This window comes from Lygodium microphyllum, chromosome 29 (genome assembly GCF_053477565.2).
Source record: "Lygodium microphyllum isolate KBCC chromosome 29, Lygodium_microphyllum_v1.1.10, whole genome shotgun sequence".
Classification (NCBI taxonomy): Eukaryota; Viridiplantae; Streptophyta; class Polypodiopsida; order Schizaeales; family Lygodiaceae; genus Lygodium; species Lygodium microphyllum.
Genome location: NC_141163.1, coordinates 32,124,640 through 32,144,003, shown reverse-complemented (window position 1 = coordinate 32,144,003; position 19,364 = coordinate 32,124,640). Strand labels below are relative to the sequence as shown.

The following is a 19,364-nucleotide window of genomic DNA, read 5'->3' as shown; positions in this document are numbered from 1 at the left end:
CCATGCATTGGTTCTTACATACCGTGGGCATTTGTGCCATACATTCCCATATGCGGTCCTTGTCCAACCGTAGCATGAAAAATCGTGCTTCCACCAAAATATCATGGATGCCCCATCATAGCATGCACACCTGGCTGTCCAAAATCCATTGGATTGGCAATTCCATAATAGCCTTGCATTTGCGTTGCTTGCCCCGTAGGTACCAGCTGTTTTATTTCATCAGTATCTTTGGGAGCTTCAAATGAAGGGTTATAGCATTATCTTCGGTGCATCTTGCTGTCCCAAAGGTGTAGAAGACGTCTTCTTCTTCTTCTTGCCTTTGCTGTCCTTCTTTGGAGCATTCAAAAATGAGGTAAATTGAGGATCCTTTACCAATTCAGCAAAGAGATTTGCTGCTGTCCTCATCCGATTCTTGAGCTAGTCATCAAATTCCTCTTCACTTTGCTGGTCATTAGCCTCCTTATGCCCTAAAGGTCATGCATCTTGCCCAACAGCAACATTTTCAACTTGCTGTCCATGGTCTAAGCCTTGTCCAAGGTCAAGCATTGCATTTTCTTCATTCCCATGTGAACGTTCATACTGAGAGATATCATCATTGCTTGAATCCATCTCACTGCATGAAGACATAATGCTGTAATTTCTCACTTGAGAATAAAAAATCAGTACTAGCACAAAACTTTGCCTTGCAATCAAGTGCCTCTGGCCCACCAAACCAAGAGAGTAACTAGCCTTGCTTCCATGGATGGATGGTAAATCCCTGATTACAACTTAATTACAACAACAAATAGTTAATGCAAATCTGAAAATACAAATTTACATACTGATCTTGTACGATGCACACCCGATTGGAACCAAAATTAGCGCCCCTTTTGGTATTTCTTTAGCTTTATTTAAGAAGAAGTTGATTTACAATGGGATTCTCTCAAATCCCTTTCGGTATTCCAACTCCCCTTGGTGTTCAAAATCACCAGCAAGTCTTTAATCTAATTTGCCCCTTGATTTGGGCAATCAATTGGCCTTCACCCGCTTTGATGGAGATGGAAAATGCCCCAAATTTAATTATTTGCTGGTCCCTCCACTTGAATAGGCTAAAAACAGCTTCAGCCCTGTTGAATCCAAGTCTTGGACCCTCCAATTTCTAGCATGCTTCCCGAGGCTGCTGCTAAACCCTAATTTCTGCTGCAAATTAGGATTTACAGCAGAAAAATCTAAAATTTCTCAGTCTCCAAGGGTCCAAATGCTGAGATCTTTGCAGCAAGGCTGTGAAATGGCTGGAAGATGAGAGAGAAAGCTATAGAGAGAGAAAATTCAAAGTTTTGTCGCGAAGAATGACTAAAAATCAATCAAATGCAACTGTTGCCCTGCCACAACACCTTATAGATGCAAAGAACTGAAGAAAATCGGTCATTTACTGCTGCTCCCCCATCTCAACAGCCTGTAGATGCTGTCACCTATTGTTGATTGGTCTTCTCTTGCTCTTGGCTACCTCAGAAGGTCCTCCAATGGCTGCAAATCAGACCAACAGCCTCTTCTCCCTCTCTCTTGCAGGCTGAATTTATAAAAATGCCTCTCTCTAGCCTCTAAAGACGTTTTTCATTCTTGCATGGGTATTTTTCCCAAGTGGCAATCTTCCAAATGGTTTTTCCAATATTTTCTATAATTAAATATTAATTTTCAGTCATTAAATACTAAAAATTAATCTAATCATTATTTCAATGCCCTGAAAATACTGATTGGCCAATAATTAAATTGGCTAGGCAACTTCCATTGATGAGTGTCTCTGCACCATCTTTGACCATCAAATTGGTGTTAGATACAATTAAATGCCACTTCTCTAGTGTCACCAACTGATGCTTGTGACTGTGCGGCATAACTTATAGCAACTTTTGCCTTTGACATCCCGTGATTTCTTCAGGTCCCGGGCTCGTAAATTTACTTTAACCCCAATTGTACCTCACATATGCAACATTTACTTAATCATGTGATTAAGAATTAATCCACATGTTAAGTGAGGTTTCAAAAATACAGATCCTCATGACGCTAGCCCCTGTTTCCAACCTACCACACACAATTCGGAGCTGATTGCAGCATATTGATTGCTACTGCCGGTTTTTCTTGTGTTTTTAGTCTTTCTCTCTCCTCCTTATCAGAGAATACAAAGACCGGTAGCAGGTTCAGCATCAACATTTGATTTCTCTATCATTTCCATTGCGCATTGGGAGATATCCTTTTTCTCCCTTCCACCCTCCCTTATCCAGTTTACCACACCAGTACCATGGCATCTCCCCTGACAGATTGCCCTTCTACTGGGTGTTCCTACTACGGCACAAACGGTCATTCCACAGATGACTGCCAATATCGAACTTTGCTCCCCACCCCTTCGGAGTATATATGTCTTCCACCAAGCACTCCTTGTGCGACCTCTCCTTTCTGGGCCACAGAGATCGTTCTACATCAGTTATCAAAGTATTATGCGCAAGGCAATAAGCCATACCCAACACGCGCAAGTCCTTTCAAGCACACAGAGGCTCCAAGACCTTACGAGGCGATAAGCCCTCCTAGAGACCACCCCACTGCGCGGTAAGCCATACCCAACACGTGCAAGTCCTTTCAAGCACACAGAGGCTCCAAGACCTTACGAGGCGATAAGCCCTCCTAGAGACCACCCCACTGCGCGGAGGTTTCCCCCACCCACTTCCAGGTACAATGGCTTCCCCTGCCCACATCTCCTCCACAGTCCACTCTTCTAAGAGCTCACGATTGTTCCCCACCCTTGGCTCATCCTAAGCCTCCTTCTTTCCTACCCTCTTTCACTCAAGTTCAAGAGGCCACCTCTAGGTGCTTTCCGGCTTCTTCCAAGCCCCAAATACCTTCTTCAACACGACCGACAGCACTTCCTTCGTCATTAGATGCTTTGCAGTCTGTGAGGCATGAGTGATTGGATTCCCTTTCTCTCTCAAACTGGGATTCAGAGGGGAATTTTCTTACTTTGCCCTCAAAGGGGGCTTCTAGTTCTTCTTCGGCTTCACAGGGGGCTCCTACTTCTACTCCTTCCGATTCAGAGAGGGAGCCTATGTGCCATGAAGTTCTTCACACACCACCACCTTTCATTTTCGAGGAGTGGCTCTCCTTTGAGCAATCATTTCCTCTACTCATACCCAAGATCTAGAGGATCCACCTAGATCGGAGCCCTTGGGTCTTTAGTAGCCACTTGGTGGCTAGGCCTTCATAATCCTTCCAACATGGAATCATGAAGCTAGTGGCTTCTCTCTCTAGGTTGAGTTTCGGGTTCTACAATTCGTCCAGTCTCTTGACTATCTTAAAGGTCTCCTTTCACGTGGTATTCTCAGATTATAGGGTGGATCTTCTTCATCCCTTGATCAGCATGGAGCCACCTCCCGAGATCGAGTATGGGCATATTCTTATGGTTCTCGGCACCACACAAAGTCCGACATTCCTCATATGCATTGCATGATTTCATCATCTTTGTACTAGGGCACTTGGACAAGTGATCAATTTCCCCACGAGGAACACTGTCCAAGTGGCAGCTGCTGCATCAGTATTCTTCAACATGTAGCAGTGCATCTCCACCTCACTCTTCTCTTGTTCCCCTTTTTGGACTTGAGAGAAGGTGTTGAGAAATCCTTCACCCATAGTTTGCGTTTTTGCATTTCTGTGTTTTGCGTTTAGGGTTTGCAGGCCCAAAAAGGGGCACCATCCTAGACTAACTATGCCTATTTATAAGTCACTCTCTCATTCATTCCTCACGTCTGATTCATTCAGTCCATCACCTTTTCTCTCCAACCTCTCCACTACCCTCACACCCCTTCAAGAGGACATTGCGGTTCGTGGTTTGTGGCTCGTGGATGTCTTCATCATCTTCCTTATGCTACGGCACCCTTGTTCCCTTGTATCACATTCACTCCATGTTCAAATCTTTATCATTCCATTCTTCAAAGTTTCTTCTCTCTTCTCCATGTTTGCCGAGTTCACTCCATGTTCCTCCCCACAAACCCTACTGTCTCACTAGTACATCATCTTTTAACAAACATCCCCTCTCAGATCTTGGACGAGGCATAAGGCTAAGAGATCTGGATTGTCGACGAAGTAGAGCCCAGGGAAGCACCTTCGTATACAAATCTGCAAGATTGCCCTCGGTCTTACAGTACTCCACATCGATAGTCTCATCCAGAAGCTTCTCCCGGATGAAGTGGTACTAGATCTCTATGTGCTTCGTCTCAGCATGGAATACGGGGTTCTATGCCAAGGCAATGCAACTCTCATTGTCACACCGCAGAATAGTAGGACGAGTCTAGGAGCAGCCAAGTTCCTCCAACAATCTTCAAAGCCACACAATCTCACATGCGGTAGAAGACGGCCCAATACTCCACCTCAATCGAAGATAGGGCTACCATGGGTAGTTTCTTGCTACTCCAAGAGATAACACTGTAAAATATTACACGGCGCAGCGAACAGAATCTGAGAAAGAGATAGAGAGTACACAATAGATAAGAGGAGAATCAGTAAAATTCTTTAACTCCAAACAACTGATACAAAGATGGCTCTGTCCACCCGTGCGCTTCCAATGAATGAAGCTTAGATGGCGATCTAGACAGAAGATAGGTGAAGAGCTTAAGGCTAGCTGGAACAACAACTCTGACTGGGTGAAAGATGAGTGTAAGATGGCTGCGAAGGGGTTTAGCTTTTATAGCCCGCGAAGGTCGTTAGGTCGGCCTGCTGACCGACCTACCATATGAGCCTCCACTAGTCGGCCAAGGAATATTCCAGGGAATATTCCCTTTACCATCGGGCCGGGGGCGCTGCCCCCGGACCCCCGCCAGGGGGGCCGCTGGCCCCCCTGGGACCCCCCAGCCAGGGGCCGCTTCCGCGGCCCCCAGACCCCACAATAGGGGCCCCTTTTAACTCCCTTACCACGCAACTCAATGCAATGTGCCTCGAGTTGCTACCAGCTTAACCACTCCGTCTAACCCAAAGATTAGACCCACAACAGTCACCTTTTTGCCATCCGGTCACATAGACCTCATCTGATATACAAGTCAGGACTCAACCAATGTCCGGGCTCACATTTGGCTTCTCCTCATAATGGGGGCCTTACAACTTTGAGCACCATGGATCATTGGTAGCACCTAATGAGGGTGGGGCATTGATCATATCTAACACCCCCCCTCAATGTCCACCCATAGGTGAACTATCTCCTCGGCCCAATGCCGAGTCTCTGAAGATGAACTTGAAGCAGATCCTTCGTAAGTGCTTTGGTGAAGATATCTGCTCCATTCTCCTCTGTTGGACAGTAGACCAATTCCACTATCCCATCCTCCATCAAATCACGCACATAGTGATATTGGATCTCTATATGTTTGGTGCGTGCATGAAACACTGGATTTTTGGCAATGGCGATGCAACTCTGATTGTCACATCTCAGCACAGTTGGTTCTTCATCCTGCACTCCCATATGCCATAGAATCCTTCTCAACCATACGGCCTCACATGCAGCAAAACAAGCTGCCTTGTACTCTGCTTCGGTAGAAGACAATGCCACTGTTGGTTGCTTCTTACTAATCCAAGAGAAAATTCCTGAACCCAAAGAGAAACAATAACCAGAAACTGACTTCCTGGAATCAATGTCTCCTGCCCAATCTGAGTCACAGTTCCCCACAAGAGAAGTTCCGAAACTGTATGCGATACCATAGTCAAGAGTTTTCTTCAAGTATCTGAGCACCCGCATCCCAGCCTTCCAATGACTCTCATGAGGTTTGTTTGAGAACCTGCTCAAAACACCAACAGCAAAACTGATATCTGGTCTGGTGTTACACAAGTAGATTAGACTGCCGACCAACCTCCTATACCTCCCAATGTCTGCTAGTGCTGATGTATCCTCAACGGATAACTTTACATTCACCTCCATAGGTGTAGCTATCTCCTTGCACTCGGTCATGCCAAATGCCTTCAAGATCTCCCATGCATACTTCTTCTGAGAGATGAAGATCTTTCCTGGCTCTTGCCAGACTTCAATCCCCAAACAATAGTGCAGCAAGCCCAAGTCTGTCATTTCAAACTCAAAACTCAAAGCCTTTCGAGTTTGGTTGATCATATCTTCATAGTCACCTGTAATAAGAAGGTCGTCCACATATAGGACAATCACTACAGACTTTTTACCATCCCTGTAAACATACAAGTTAGCATCTGAGGCACATCTTTTGAAGTTTAGGTTTAAAAAGAACCTATCTATCCGCTGGTACCATGCTCTGGGGGCTTGTTTCAGCCCATACAATGCCTTCTTCAGTTTACACACTTTGTTCTCAGAATGGGGGGCCTCAAACCCTGGTGGCTGAGCCACGTACACCTCCTCCTTGAGGTCACCATTTAAGAACGCTGACTTAACATCCATTTGGTACACTGGCCACTTCTTGTGGGCAGCCACTGCAAGTACCGTGCGAATAGTGGTCATTCTGGCAGTTGGGGCAAATGACTCTTGAAAATCAAACCCTTCAACTTGTGAAAATCCTTGGGCAACCAGTCTAGCTTTGTACTTTTCTAAGGTACCATCAGCCTTGTACTTTACCTTCCAGATCCACTTGGTGCCAATAATCTTCCGCTTTGCTGGCCGATCCACTAGCTCCCAAGTGTCATTCTTCATTATGCTGTCATACTCCGCCTGCATAGCAGCCTTCCATGATGGATCTGCAAGTGCTTCTTCTAAGTCAGTTGGCTCCTTTACTTCTCTCATAATCTCAACCATCAAGGCCATGTTGACTATGTGAGCAGAAGCCCTCCTTTGCTCCTCTATTCTCTGAGACCTCCTTGGTCCGTCTGCCTTCTCCTCAACAGATGCAGGCATAGGATTATTGTGGTCATAGAGCTGCTTCACCCAGCGCGGCAATGGCTTTTCCGGTGGGGTGATGTCAGGTTGGTGAACTTTTTCCTCATCATCTGAAGATGATGCTTCCTCCTCCTTAAGGATAGGGATAGCTCTCGGGACAGGTTCATAGTGGACTACTTCTTCGCTTGATGATAAAGTGGAAGACCTTGCCTTCTCCTCCTCCACTGTATGCGGCTCCTCCTTGAACACCACATCACGGCTCGCAATGATCTTCTTTGCCTCTTGGTCATATAACTTGTAAGCCTTCTGCTCATCACTATAACCCAAGAAGATACATTTTCTGCTTTTTGGTTGTAACTTGTTTCTCTTCTCATCTGGAACATGTGCATAACATTCACATCCAAAAATTCTGAAATGTGAAACAGATGGTTTCTTACCAGTGTAAGCCTCATGAGGTGTTTTTCCCTTGAGAGCCTTTGTGTAGCTCCGATTTAGAATATAGACTGCAGTATTAACAGCTTCAGCCCAAAAATGGTTAGGCAATCCCTTGCCCTTTAGCATGCATCTTGCCATCTCCACAATGGTACGATTCCTGCGTTCCACAACACCATTCTGCTGAGGTGTGTGAGGCGTCGTCAATTGACGCTTGATCCCTTTGCTCTTGCAAAAGCCTTCAAACTCCTTTGAGTTGAACTCACCACCACCATCTGTTCTAAATTTCTTCACACTTTTCCCTGTTTCATTCTCAACAAGTATTAGCCATTCTTTAAACTTACCAAAAGCTTGAGCCTTATCACGAAGGAAGTACACCCACATCTTCCTACTGTAGTCATCGACAATCAACATAAAATAAGAAGATCCCCCCAAGGCCTGTGTAGGCATCTTACCACACAAGTCAGCATGCACCAACTCTAGAGGAGCATGTGCTCTATTCTTGCTTTCTTGTGGAAATGCCTTTCTCTGTTGCTTGCCCATCATACAAGCTTCACATGGTTCCTTCAATTCAGTTATTGTAGGTAGGTGAGCAACCATACCTTGCTTTTGCATCTCCTTCAATACTGCAAATCCGATGTGTCCAAACCTTTCATGCCAAAGCTTACTTGTGCCCACTCCAGCGGTGGCTGTAAGAGCACTTAGCTCATACAGGTTGTTCCTTCTTTCTCCTTTGCCAACAATTGTGCCAGCACTATCAATAATTTCTGCACCTGTCTTCTTGAACCTCACTTCATGACCAAGATCAGTTATGGCAGCAACTGATAAGAGATTTCTCCTGATTTCGGGAACATACAACACATTTGAAAGCTTTTTTACTTCACCATTTGCAGCAACAAAAGAAATAGTACCTGTGCCCGCAGCAGGGCATTTAGCATCATTTCCAACCGTCACAGTGATGGATTCTTGTAGAGGCTGCATAGAACTGTATAGACCTTTCTTGTTGGTCATGTGACGGGAGGCCCCACTATCCAACACCCAAGAGTCAGTGGTAGATTCTTCTTGCGCCGAGGAGCACACTTCCTCAATGGTCGCCATGAATAATTCCAACTCTGCTTCAGCCGTATTGGCTGTCTCTTTCCCTTTAGTTTTAAGGGTACCATTCTTTTCATCTGCCTTCTTGACACGACAATCTGCAATTGCATGTCCTTTCTTCTTACAGTAGAAGCACTCTCCTTGAAACTTCTTCTTGCCGCCCTTTTTCTTTTTGTCACCATCATTTTTGGTGGAGGAAACACCTTTGCCTTTTGCATTGGCAGAGAATGCAGCATCTCCATTGTTGCTTCCTTCTCGGGCTTTCAGCCTCAACTCCTCCTCCATTAATAATGCACAAAACTCCTCAAAAGTCAAAGCTTGAGGTCTCACCTGAGTATTAAGGGCAGTTACTAGTCCATCAAACTTTTGTGGACAAATCCGAAGACACCTCCGAGCTAGCTCTTCGCTAGTCTTTTGTATCCCAGCGCCAGCCATCTGGTCGCGCAGATTCTTAATCCGAGTGATGAATGCTTCAACCGTCTCTCCTTCAGCAAACTTCTCCGCTGCTAGTTGATTCTCCAAGTTTTGAATCCTTGTTTGGTTTCGTGTTTCATACTGACTCCTTAGTACATTCCAAGCCTCTGACGCTTTGGTTGTATGCTGAATCAGAGTCAAAACACTGTCAGAACAGCTTGTAACTAAGGCACACAATGCATCTGCATTCCTTCGTTTCCAAGCTCGTAGAAGATCTGCATTCGGAGGAATCATCACACTAGGATTTGATGGGTCGGGGGTAGGCTGTGGTTCTGCGTCAGTCCCCAGCACAGTCTCCAGAAGCTCATAAGAATCAAGGATAGTTGTAATTTTGAACTTCCACAAGGTGTAGTTTGTACCATCTAACTTGCCTTCGCTGAAGGTTGGTGGACGAATCCTCAGTGTTTGAATAGCCGGTACAGCAGCACCACCTCCTGCACCGCTTCCTGATGCGCCAGAACTACTTCCCGGAGTCGACATCGTTTCTCTTTGCTGTTGAAGCCTTTGCCTCTTGCACGCTCTCCGATCTCTAGAGCCCCCTGGGCTCTGATACCATGTAAAATATTACACGGCGCAGCGAACAGAATCTGAGAAAGAGATAGAGAGTACACAATAGATAAGAGGAGAATCAGTAAAATTCTTTAACTCCAAACAACTGATACAAAGATGGCTCTGTCCACCCGTGCGCTTCCAATGAATGAAGCTTAGATGGCGATCTAGACAGAAGATAGGTGAAGAGCTTAAGGCTAGCTGGAACAACAACTCTGACTGGGTGAAAGATGAGTGTAAGATGGCTGCGAAGGGGTTTAGCTTTTATAGCCCGCGAAGGTCGTTAGGTCGGCCTGCTGACCGACCTACCATATGAGCCTCCACTAGTCGGCCAAGGAATATTCCAAGGAATATTCCCTTTACCATCGGGCCGGGGGCGCTGCCCCCGGACCCCCGCCAGGGGGGCCGCTGGCCCCCCTGGGACCCCCCAGCCAGGGGCCGCTTCCGCGGCCCCCGGACCCCACAATAGGGGCCCCTTTTAACTCCCTTACCACGCAACTCAATGCAATGTGCCTCGAGTTGCTACCAGCTTAACCACTCCGTCTAACCCAAAGATTAGACCCACAACAGTCACCTTTTTGCCATCCGGTCACATAGACCTCATCTGATATACAAGTCAGGACTCAACCAATGTCCGGGCTCACATTTGGCTTCTCCTCATAATGGGGGCCTTACAACTTTGAGCACCATGGATCATTGGTAGCACCTAATGAGGGTGGGGCATTGATCATATCTAACAAACACCTGCACCCAAGGTAAAACAATAGCCTATAGTAGACCACATATGGTTCACATTGCCAGCCCAATCCAAATCACTCCAACTTGCAAGGACAATATCGGAAGCACATGTACCTATTGGATAGTAAATCCCTAGGTCGGAGGTCCCCCTCAGAAACCGTAGTATCCTCTGGACAGCCTGCCAATGCACCTACTAAGGTGCACTCATGAACCCAACCAAGAGACCTACAGCAAAACATAGATCAATCCGTGTGTTGAGGAGCCAAATCAACAATCCAATCAACTGATGGTAGTAGGTAGCATCTGCCAAAGAAGAATTTGAGTGTGAAGTGGCCTTCCATTTCAAAACCATAGAAGTAGAAATGGACCGACAATCCTCCATCTCAAGTCACCAAGAACTCCTGGGCTGCTAGAGATGAAAACCTCCCGTCTGATAAATCTCATGGCCCAAAAACAAATGAAGAAGTCCTAAATCTATCTTCTCGAACTTTTGATGTAAGGCTACTTTGTCTCTTCGACGTTTTGGGCATGGTCACCTGTAACAATCAAGTCATCAACATACAAAACAAACAACACACGACCACCCTCGGAAGTGTGCACATAAAGCTGTGGATCGGCCCTAAAGCGTCAATATCCCAACTTTGCCTGGAGAAATGAATCAATCTTCTCATTCCAAGCACGCAGAGCCTGCTTCAGGCCATACAAGGCCTTCTTCAACCTGTAAACCTTCCCATCTGAGGAACCAAAGCCAGGAGGCCGCTCTACATAGATCTCCTCCTTCAAATCATCGTTCAAGAAGGCCAACTTCACATCCAACTGAAAGACGGGCCATCTCCTATGACCAACCAAGGCAAGAACGGCACAGATCGTTGCCATACGAGCAGTGGGGGCAAAAGTATCATGAAAATGAATACCTTGGCGCTGAGTAAAACCTTTAGCAACAAGGCGAGCCTTGTGCTTGTCCAAAGAGCCACCACTATGGTACTTGTTCTTAAAGACCCATTTGACACCAATTACCTTCCGATGAGAGAGATGAGGCACAAGGTACCAAGTGCCATTCCGCCCAATAGCCTCCCACTCGGCTTCCATCACTTTCCACCAATGATCAACTATAAAGCCTCCTCCACGGAGGTAAGCTCTCCATCTTGCATAACACGGGACATCAAACATTACTTAGAGCAAACAAGCTACATAGAATGTGTCTAGTGCCTCCGTGATCTCCGTAGTCCATCTTGTGGTTGCCACTCCTCAAGGACCCCCTCAATCCCTAAATCTCGGAGCGTGTCATGGTCCCAACGAGAAGGAGACTGGATCTCACCTCGACGCTCTCCATCTGCTGAAGTTTGTGGAAGGTCCACCGACAACAGAGGAATAATCAATGAATCTGGTGGCTAGGAACTAGACTCCTCATTCGAAGAAGAGTCCTCAAGAGACACATGCTCAAGGGGAATAGTTACTAGGGCCTAGCTATCATTGGGATCTCCAAGAACAAGGTGGTCCTCACTCCCCTCTGGGACTGGAACCTCCATAAACCGAACATCAAGGTTCGTGTAGACATCCCACTTAACAAGATCATACAATCAGTAGCCTTGAGACTGCGAGCTATAGCCCACAAACACCTATCTTTTGGAAGCCGCTTCAAATTTGTCACGCTGTGTCTTCGAGATGTGAACATAGGCATCACACCCAAAAACCCTGAAATAAGAAGCATCTGGCTTGGACCCAAAGTACACCTCATAGGGAGTCACATCAACAACAGCGGAAATAGGCAAACGATTAAGGATGTGAACTGCAATAGCCAAAGCCTCAACCCATAGACACTAAGGTGTTCGACGATGCTCCATCATGGTACAGGCCATCTCAATCACACTACTATTCTTCCGCTCCAAGATACCATTGTCCTGAGGGGTGTTTGTATTGGCAAACTCCTGGTGAATACCACAATCTGCACAAAAACAAGCAAACTCATTAGAAACAAATTCTCCACCTTTATCTAATCATAAGGTCTTCAACTTCTGCCCTGATCAAGTCTCCTCAAAGAGCAACCAATCCTTAAAGTTGGAAAAAGCCTCGGACTTCAGCTTCAAGAAATAGGCCCATGTCATCTTGCTGTAATCATCCACAATTAGCATGAAATACAAGCTCCCTCTAAGAGACTCCATCCTCATCGGTCCACAAAGATCAGTAGAAACAAGCTCCAAGGGGTACTGAAGACCACCTTGAAGGCTTGCTGGGAACAACATCACGAGTCTGCTTCCCACAAATGCAGGATACACAAGGCTATTGACTCACCACAATATCTAGCAAACTGGTCCTTAGACTCCTTCCGAAGGTAATCATAATTGAGGTGACCAAACCGAGCATGCCAAAGCTCGGACTGAGTTTGAGAGGTAAAAAAAAAAAGAGAAGTTAAGGCAAAAGAAGACCGCAACTTGTAGATCCATTCTCCTTAGAACCTGAAGAAAAAACCACTCTTGATCCTTGATCAAGAATCCGAAAAGAATCCACATCAAATTCAACCAAGAGGCCGAGGGCATAGATATTGTGTACCGAGAGAAAATAATACCCAGAGCCGACACATAAAGTACCTCAGAGGCATGGGCACCACCTTGCCCATCTGGAATAAGATGCATGTTGCGTCGTCCTTGAATAGGAATAGACGAACTATCTCCAGTTAGAATTTATCCATGAAAAGGCCGCAAGTGAGTAAAACCTACGGAAGGAGTCATGTGCCTAGAGACACCACTGTCAACAATCCACTCCCAAGTGAATGGGGCCGTCAGCACAACATTAGAAGTTGGCAGGGTCGAATCCTCAACCACCTCCAAATGGAGGAAAGCAGCTAATGAGAGAGCAGCCACTGCTTCGGAATCTTTTGAAGATTTCTCCTCCTCCTTCTTCCCCTTCTTCTCCTTGTCGGGGCAATCCTTCTTCCAGTGACCTGTTTTGCCATAAATGTGACAAGTAGAATCCTTGTCTTTGTCCTTCTTAGATTTGTCCTCCTCCTTTTGGTCCTTCCCCTTCTTTTGAGAGAATTGACCAACCAAAGTCTCAGATTTCGAAGCATTGGTTCCTTTCAATTGCTCTTCTTGGATCAAGGCCATAGGAACCAGCTCTTCCCACCGAAGAGTCACACTACCCTGAAGCAATCAAGGTGGAATAAAAACCATTGAAGCGAGGCAGTAAGTGTAAAAGGAGAGTATATCACCTTCCCTGGTCATCCCATTATACATCTAATCCAACTCCAATCATATCTCCTGAGCCACCGTCAAATGCTCTGTATAAGAGATAACAACTGTAGTACATGAGAGAAATAAAAACGGATGAATGCGAGTATTAAGTTTATCCCAATATGCTTGAACCTTTGCCAACTCCACCTTCTCACTGGAAGAGTCTGGACTCATCACGCAAAGAAGGATGATGAATAGCCTCCGTAACAAGCTCCACCAAATCATAAGACTCCAATATGGCAAGCATTATTGCCCGCCAGATGCGATAGTTCTCGCCATCGAGCTTTTGATCTGATGGAAGAGCCAGTAAGAAGGCACCTTCCAATCCATGATCACCTAAAACTCTGTCTCAACCTCAGAAGACATCTTCATCTACAATGCCTGCACAAAACACAAAGAGCAACCCCCTTTGACTGTGAAAATACAGCCTACTAGGACTATGGTTCGCTCCGGTCCATGATCGCCTAAAACTCTATCTCGGCCTCAAAAGACATCTTCACCTACAATGCTTGCACAAAACACAAAGATCAACCCCCTCTGACTGTGAAAATACAGCTTGCTAGGACTATGGTTTGCTCATCCCGCTCCTTCACTCGCTGGTGGTGATGAAAAGGTAAAATCTGCACTAGAAGGCTAGAAACTCAGCCTTCCTCCTCTTGGAACAACAGCAAACAGCAATAACTTCACCAACTTTGATCCTTTCCCACACGCCCACGCTCGCTTCAACCTTGTTCCAATGCTCGCCCTCCCGCTCGCCCTCAAACGCTGGAAATGCAACCTTGTGTCACACTAAAATCTCCTCTTCAGATGGGTTCTTCACTTAGTCAGTCCATCTTCACTGCTCTGATACCATGTCAGAGTGCAGCTGTGCAAAAGCGTGGGACCAAGACTGAGAGAGTAGGGTGAACACAGAGAGAAAAAAGAGACGGAAAGAGATAGAAGAATATGAAGATCTGCTCTATAAAGTATGTTGCATACAAAGAAATGCAGATACATATACGGGCGCAATCTGTATGTCTGTGTATCCTGACCTCGACAATGTCTCCCTACTGGACACCTCGAAGTCTACTGCAATCTGCCTGATCTCTGCCCTGAAATCTACAATTGCAAGAATGAGTGTGCTGGTGACATGCTATTTATAGCCTGAAGAAAAAGTTAAAAAATTGTCAAGTCGGCTAAATGCAGCTGACTGTGCTGAAATCTGGCCAACTGGACTGCACAGTCCAACTGGACAGCCATGTGGCAGTCCGACTGCAACTTGTGTGTCTAGTTGCTGACGTGGCACTATTGACATGGCACTAACAAATCGAAACACTGCTTTGCACACCAAACCACTCTTGAATGATTGCCTGGCTAGAAAGCTGCATATGTACACAGCCTAACTGAGAAAAATGCATGTCCAGGGGATGATGATCTCTAACATGTGCCAGCACTTGGAGGCATAGTACACTAAAATCAGCAACTGGAATTCTAGGAATTGCCCGGGATTTCAGATGCCAGCCCATCCCATTTGATTTGGGCAGCATTTGGCCAAGCAAGGATCCAATTTATACAAGTCCCCATTCCCATCCTTGTCTCCGACACTGGGCTGATTTGATTCCACTTCATACAAAATATGCTAATTTTATATGTGTATGTGTTGCAAAAGGGAAAGTCCTTGGAAGAAGTCCCATAAAAAAAACCACCCCCCAAAAGACACTCACTCAAAAAAAAAAAAAGTCATCCCCTAACAAGAGACATAATAAAGAGAGAGTAGTGGACGACCGAGATGGGGGGACGGCTACTGGGGACGGGACAAGGGACATCTCCCATCCCATTTCGACACATCCATTCGGAAAGGTGTTCCCACATTCTGAGGCCTTGAGACGGCAATTCCCTATCACTAGGTATTCTAGACTTGTCTTGTATGGAGTCTTGTCTTGTAATCAAGCCACGCTCCTGTGAGCATTCTCTTGTAATCAAGTTATCTCACACTCAAGTTCTAGTTCAATTTCTCTTTTAAGTTCTTCTCACAACAACTTCAAGAAATTCAAGGGACAAGCTAGAGGTCCGTCACCTAACTACTAATCAACATAAGAAATAACCAAAGGTCAATCTTCCAAAGAAATTTGAAGGCACAAGGTCAAAATTCAAAGGTTTCCTCCAACAGGTACGATTGTTTATACATATGCAACTAGATCGTTATCCAAATGATGCTTCATGGGTTAGCCTTCTTGAGCTAAAAATGCATTAGCCTACCTTAAACAACCCTGAAACATGCTTAATTAATGAAGAAACCTTATTATTTTAAAAAGAAACACAATCCTAGCAAGTAATTGTGTCCCACATGCCAAACCCTAATTTGGGTGTCCCAAACTTTCTATAAATAGACATACAGTCCACACTCTCCCTAAATCTTATTTTTGCAAGTTTCAAGAGTCGTATCTTTGCTACCCACACCCTGTTCGCAGAGGACATTGCAATCAGACCTTCCCCTTATTGTATGCTACCATTCGACACCAATTTCAATCTTCGTCGCTACCTATTGGTTGTCGCCTACACCCTAGAGTGTCGCCTGGTACCCTGGAGCTATCGCCATTACTCTCGAGCTGTTGCTACCTATTGAATCTGCATTTGGTATTGTTGCCACCTGTTGGAGCTGTCACCATTACTCTCCACCTATCACCTAGTCATCTGGCATCTGCGTTTGGTATTTTCTCTATATTCTATCTATCACTTAGCTCTTGGTGGCTGCGTTTGCACACATCTACTATTGCCCAAGTTTTCTCTCTTCTCAAATACCTACGTTTTTAGTCTTTCTCTCTCCTCACTGCCTATCTGTATCAAATACAGCCTCTCTAGCTACATTAGTTGGTATTCGACACACGAAAGCTATCTTGATGCGTTTTGGGATCTGTTTCAGAGTGTAACACACTCTCCAACTCATAACCTTTGCCGTGATCCCAAAGATAAGAGAGTTCAAGTTTCGTTATTCACCACATAGTGTGTTTGCTACATGAGCATTGCATCTTCAATAGTTATTCACTTCATTATTCATTGTACTCACTATCTTTAAGTTACCCTAACCCTAACTATGTTTTGTGTTATCAGTTTGTGCTTTGTCATATGATTGGTGTTGTGATTTCTATGTTTAGAGTATTTCTTCACAAGCCTCATAAGAACCCTTCTCACATATACAACTCTCTCTTGGTTTGTCTCTTGCTTGAGAAGGAATCCCCATTGCTATTTAATTTTAAGATCTTCATACAAGAATTCTTTGCTACATTTAAAGAAGTAGACAGATCAAAAGTAGTTGAAACAAAGATTAAAAATCTACGCCAAGGATCAAGACCCACCTCAATATATACATCAGAATTTCAGCAACTCACATGTGTTTAACATGGCATGAGGATTCTCACAATTGGGCCTGAGACTTGGCTCCCCCATCCCCGACTGGAGTTTTTGAGCGTGATCCATTTCAAGTCTCTCCATTTTCCTTGGCCTATGCTATCTGGAAAGGGGGTCTACTCCTTGGCTAGTATTCTTCATCACCAAACTTCATTGACATTGGCACTCTTCTTGCCACCCTCGAATCCGCATCTTCTTTGGCCTTCCGCCACATCTAGGAGCAAGATAGGGTATTAGTAGACATTTGTGCCTTGTATCATCATCTTTTGTCTATGAGCCTCAATTTGAGTCAAAAAAAAACATTAGGAGCTCTGGCATTGTCTATGTCTGTCATTGTATGTGCTTTAGGTGCTTTAAATGGAGGGCACATTAGTGCATTTCTTTTTGGGCATTGTAAGCTGTCCTAAGCGCCCAAATTAAGGGTCTCACTACTTTATTGCTAGTTGTGGCCCCAGTTTGCCGATATATAGGCAGCTTGCCCTCTCTCTCACTCATCATCCATCATTGATCCTTAGTGATCAGCCAGCCCTCCTCATTCTCTCATCCCCCCTACCACCTACCACTACACTAATGCATAGAGCTGCATGTTGAGGCTGACCGTTTGTAGCCTTGTATCCTTCAGCCATTGCAATCAAATTGTTCTTTCTCTCGCATGCGTTCTTGTTCCGACTCCTCTCTGTGTATCCTTTCCTTTCCAATGCACACTCTCACAGGTTCCAAGTAGACCTCAAGCACCTTCGAGGCTCACTTAGAAGCAAACATAGACACTTCCGAAGCTTGCACTAGTGTGGAGCTTAGTGAAAATTCTGGGCTCTAGCGTGGAGCTTAGTGAAGAAGCAGAATTTTGAATTTAGCATCTCTTGATGTGGAAAAAGGTATGATATTCGGAATCAGAGCTTCAAAAGGTTCGGAAAATTTTGTGTTGAACGTTTTGTTGAATTTGAGAATCAGACTTTAAGGTATGTTAAAGTTTCCATCGACATAGAATAATTGGAGCATCGAGGTTACGTAGTGTTCTGGTAAACAACCGCAGCATTATTCTGTGAATCGCCTGCCATCTCTTATCCCAGCATTCCCAACAGAGCACTTTGTAAGCAGTTTAGCGACTTTTTCCCTTTAAAAGGACTCTCTTACTTGACTTGCGTACGCTGATACGGGAGCTCAAAAGAATGGACGTTATTGTGATGACATCTCTTGTATTCATGATTAAGCATCTTACATACAAACGTATGTCCCCTTGAACAAACAAGCCGAAAAGGTGTACCTCTTCATATCTCTGAGTCCAAGCTAATTTTTCATCCTCTGAGATATCAGGGCGCAAGATGGCTGTGGTTTCGTACCGCCGCAGGCCGGTCGGCAGCTTCTCGCGCTTAGGCCGCCTCGCTGCCCTTTTGGAGACCCTGTCTGCTGGCGTCTGCTCTGAGCTTGCGTCTTGCTCGCCTAGGGCAAGTGCATTGACGTTACTGAAACCCCGCGGATGGCAACAGACACCACGGAGAGGGAAGCTCGAGGAGACGCTCCGATGTGCTGCATCAGGGATGGAGGGAGGAGCCTCGAGCAGTCCTGGAGGCATGGCCTTTCTTCTGTGTCTATTGCTCTCTCGAGGCCTATTCTCCCAAAGCCCCCGTCGACCATCTGCACCTTCGAACCGAGAAGCCCCTTCCGTTCCAGCATTGCTGTACTACCTCCATTGATCCGCTTAAGGCCCTAACCTCTTCCAAAGGTTAAAGCCACATTAAGCCAGAAATGATAAACAAATGACTTAAGTAGCCACATTAGTACCTCTCCTGCATACACTAGGGTATATGGGCCACTAGTGACAAGCATGTCACCAAATTTTTGCCTCTTCGATCTCCTCATACGAGGCCTCGTTATGGCATGCATAGTGAAGGTGCCTCTCTCTCTATCATAGAAATTTTTTAATCGAACATGGAGGAAATCAATTGTGCCATAGTAGAAAAAAAAGTAAGGTTACAAGTAGGGACCAAAAGGAGAACAATTTGGAGAGAAATAAATATCAATCTTAGTCATTTAGAGAACACCAAATTCAATCACAATGGTTGATTCCAAACCAACCCTACAACTCTACTTGCGGGGGGGGACTCAATTATGTTGCTCTTGGCAACCATCACCCTTGCTAGCCCCATATCTGAATGATCAATGGCAAGCTATTACGGGCCCCATTTTAGCTTTGCAAGATTGTGGACAGTTGTTTGAGAGCATACTACAATTTTGACTGTGTTAGTGCACAGGTTATATATTTCAAGTAAGCTTAGAGGTGTTTACCATGAAACAAACACAATGTTTATCTGCAAATCTATGACAATTTATAGGTGTTGTTGAGCAATTAGTGATAAAGGATGCCTAGTTTATTGATGTGCACATCTTGAGAAAGTTTGGAGATGACTTTCTTATTATTGGATATTCAATTTTTCCATAGTGTCTGAGAACAATGGAAACTTGGTTACTGAGAAGCTAGACTAACTACTCATCACAAAAGTTTTGTGCAACAAATTTCCTTGTTAGAAAATGCATGTATGAGTTTGTTTTAGGCAAAGAAAAGGAACCAAAGCTAAGTGTTTGTTTTAGGCAAAGAAAAGGAACCAAAGTTAAGTGAT

At 45.1% G+C, this 19,364-nt stretch overlaps 1 protein-coding gene across 3 annotated transcripts in view; it reads right to left on the bottom strand.

Annotated features, from left to right (window-relative positions):
- LOC148010506 (small ribosomal subunit protein bS6c-like) overlaps window positions 1-18,487 on the bottom strand; it is a 62,602-nt gene extending 44,115 nt beyond the window's left edge. For all 3 annotated transcript variants that reach the window (XM_087671676.1, XM_087671674.1, XM_087671675.1), the window contains exon 1: window positions 18,011-18,487. In XM_087671676.1, the coding sequence (XP_087527802.1) occupies window positions 18,011-18,319 (309 nt within the window). In that variant the 5' untranslated portion in view covers window positions 18,320-18,487. The remainder of the gene's footprint in view (window positions 1-18,010) is intronic.
- Window positions 18,488-19,364: the final 877 nt, after the last annotated feature.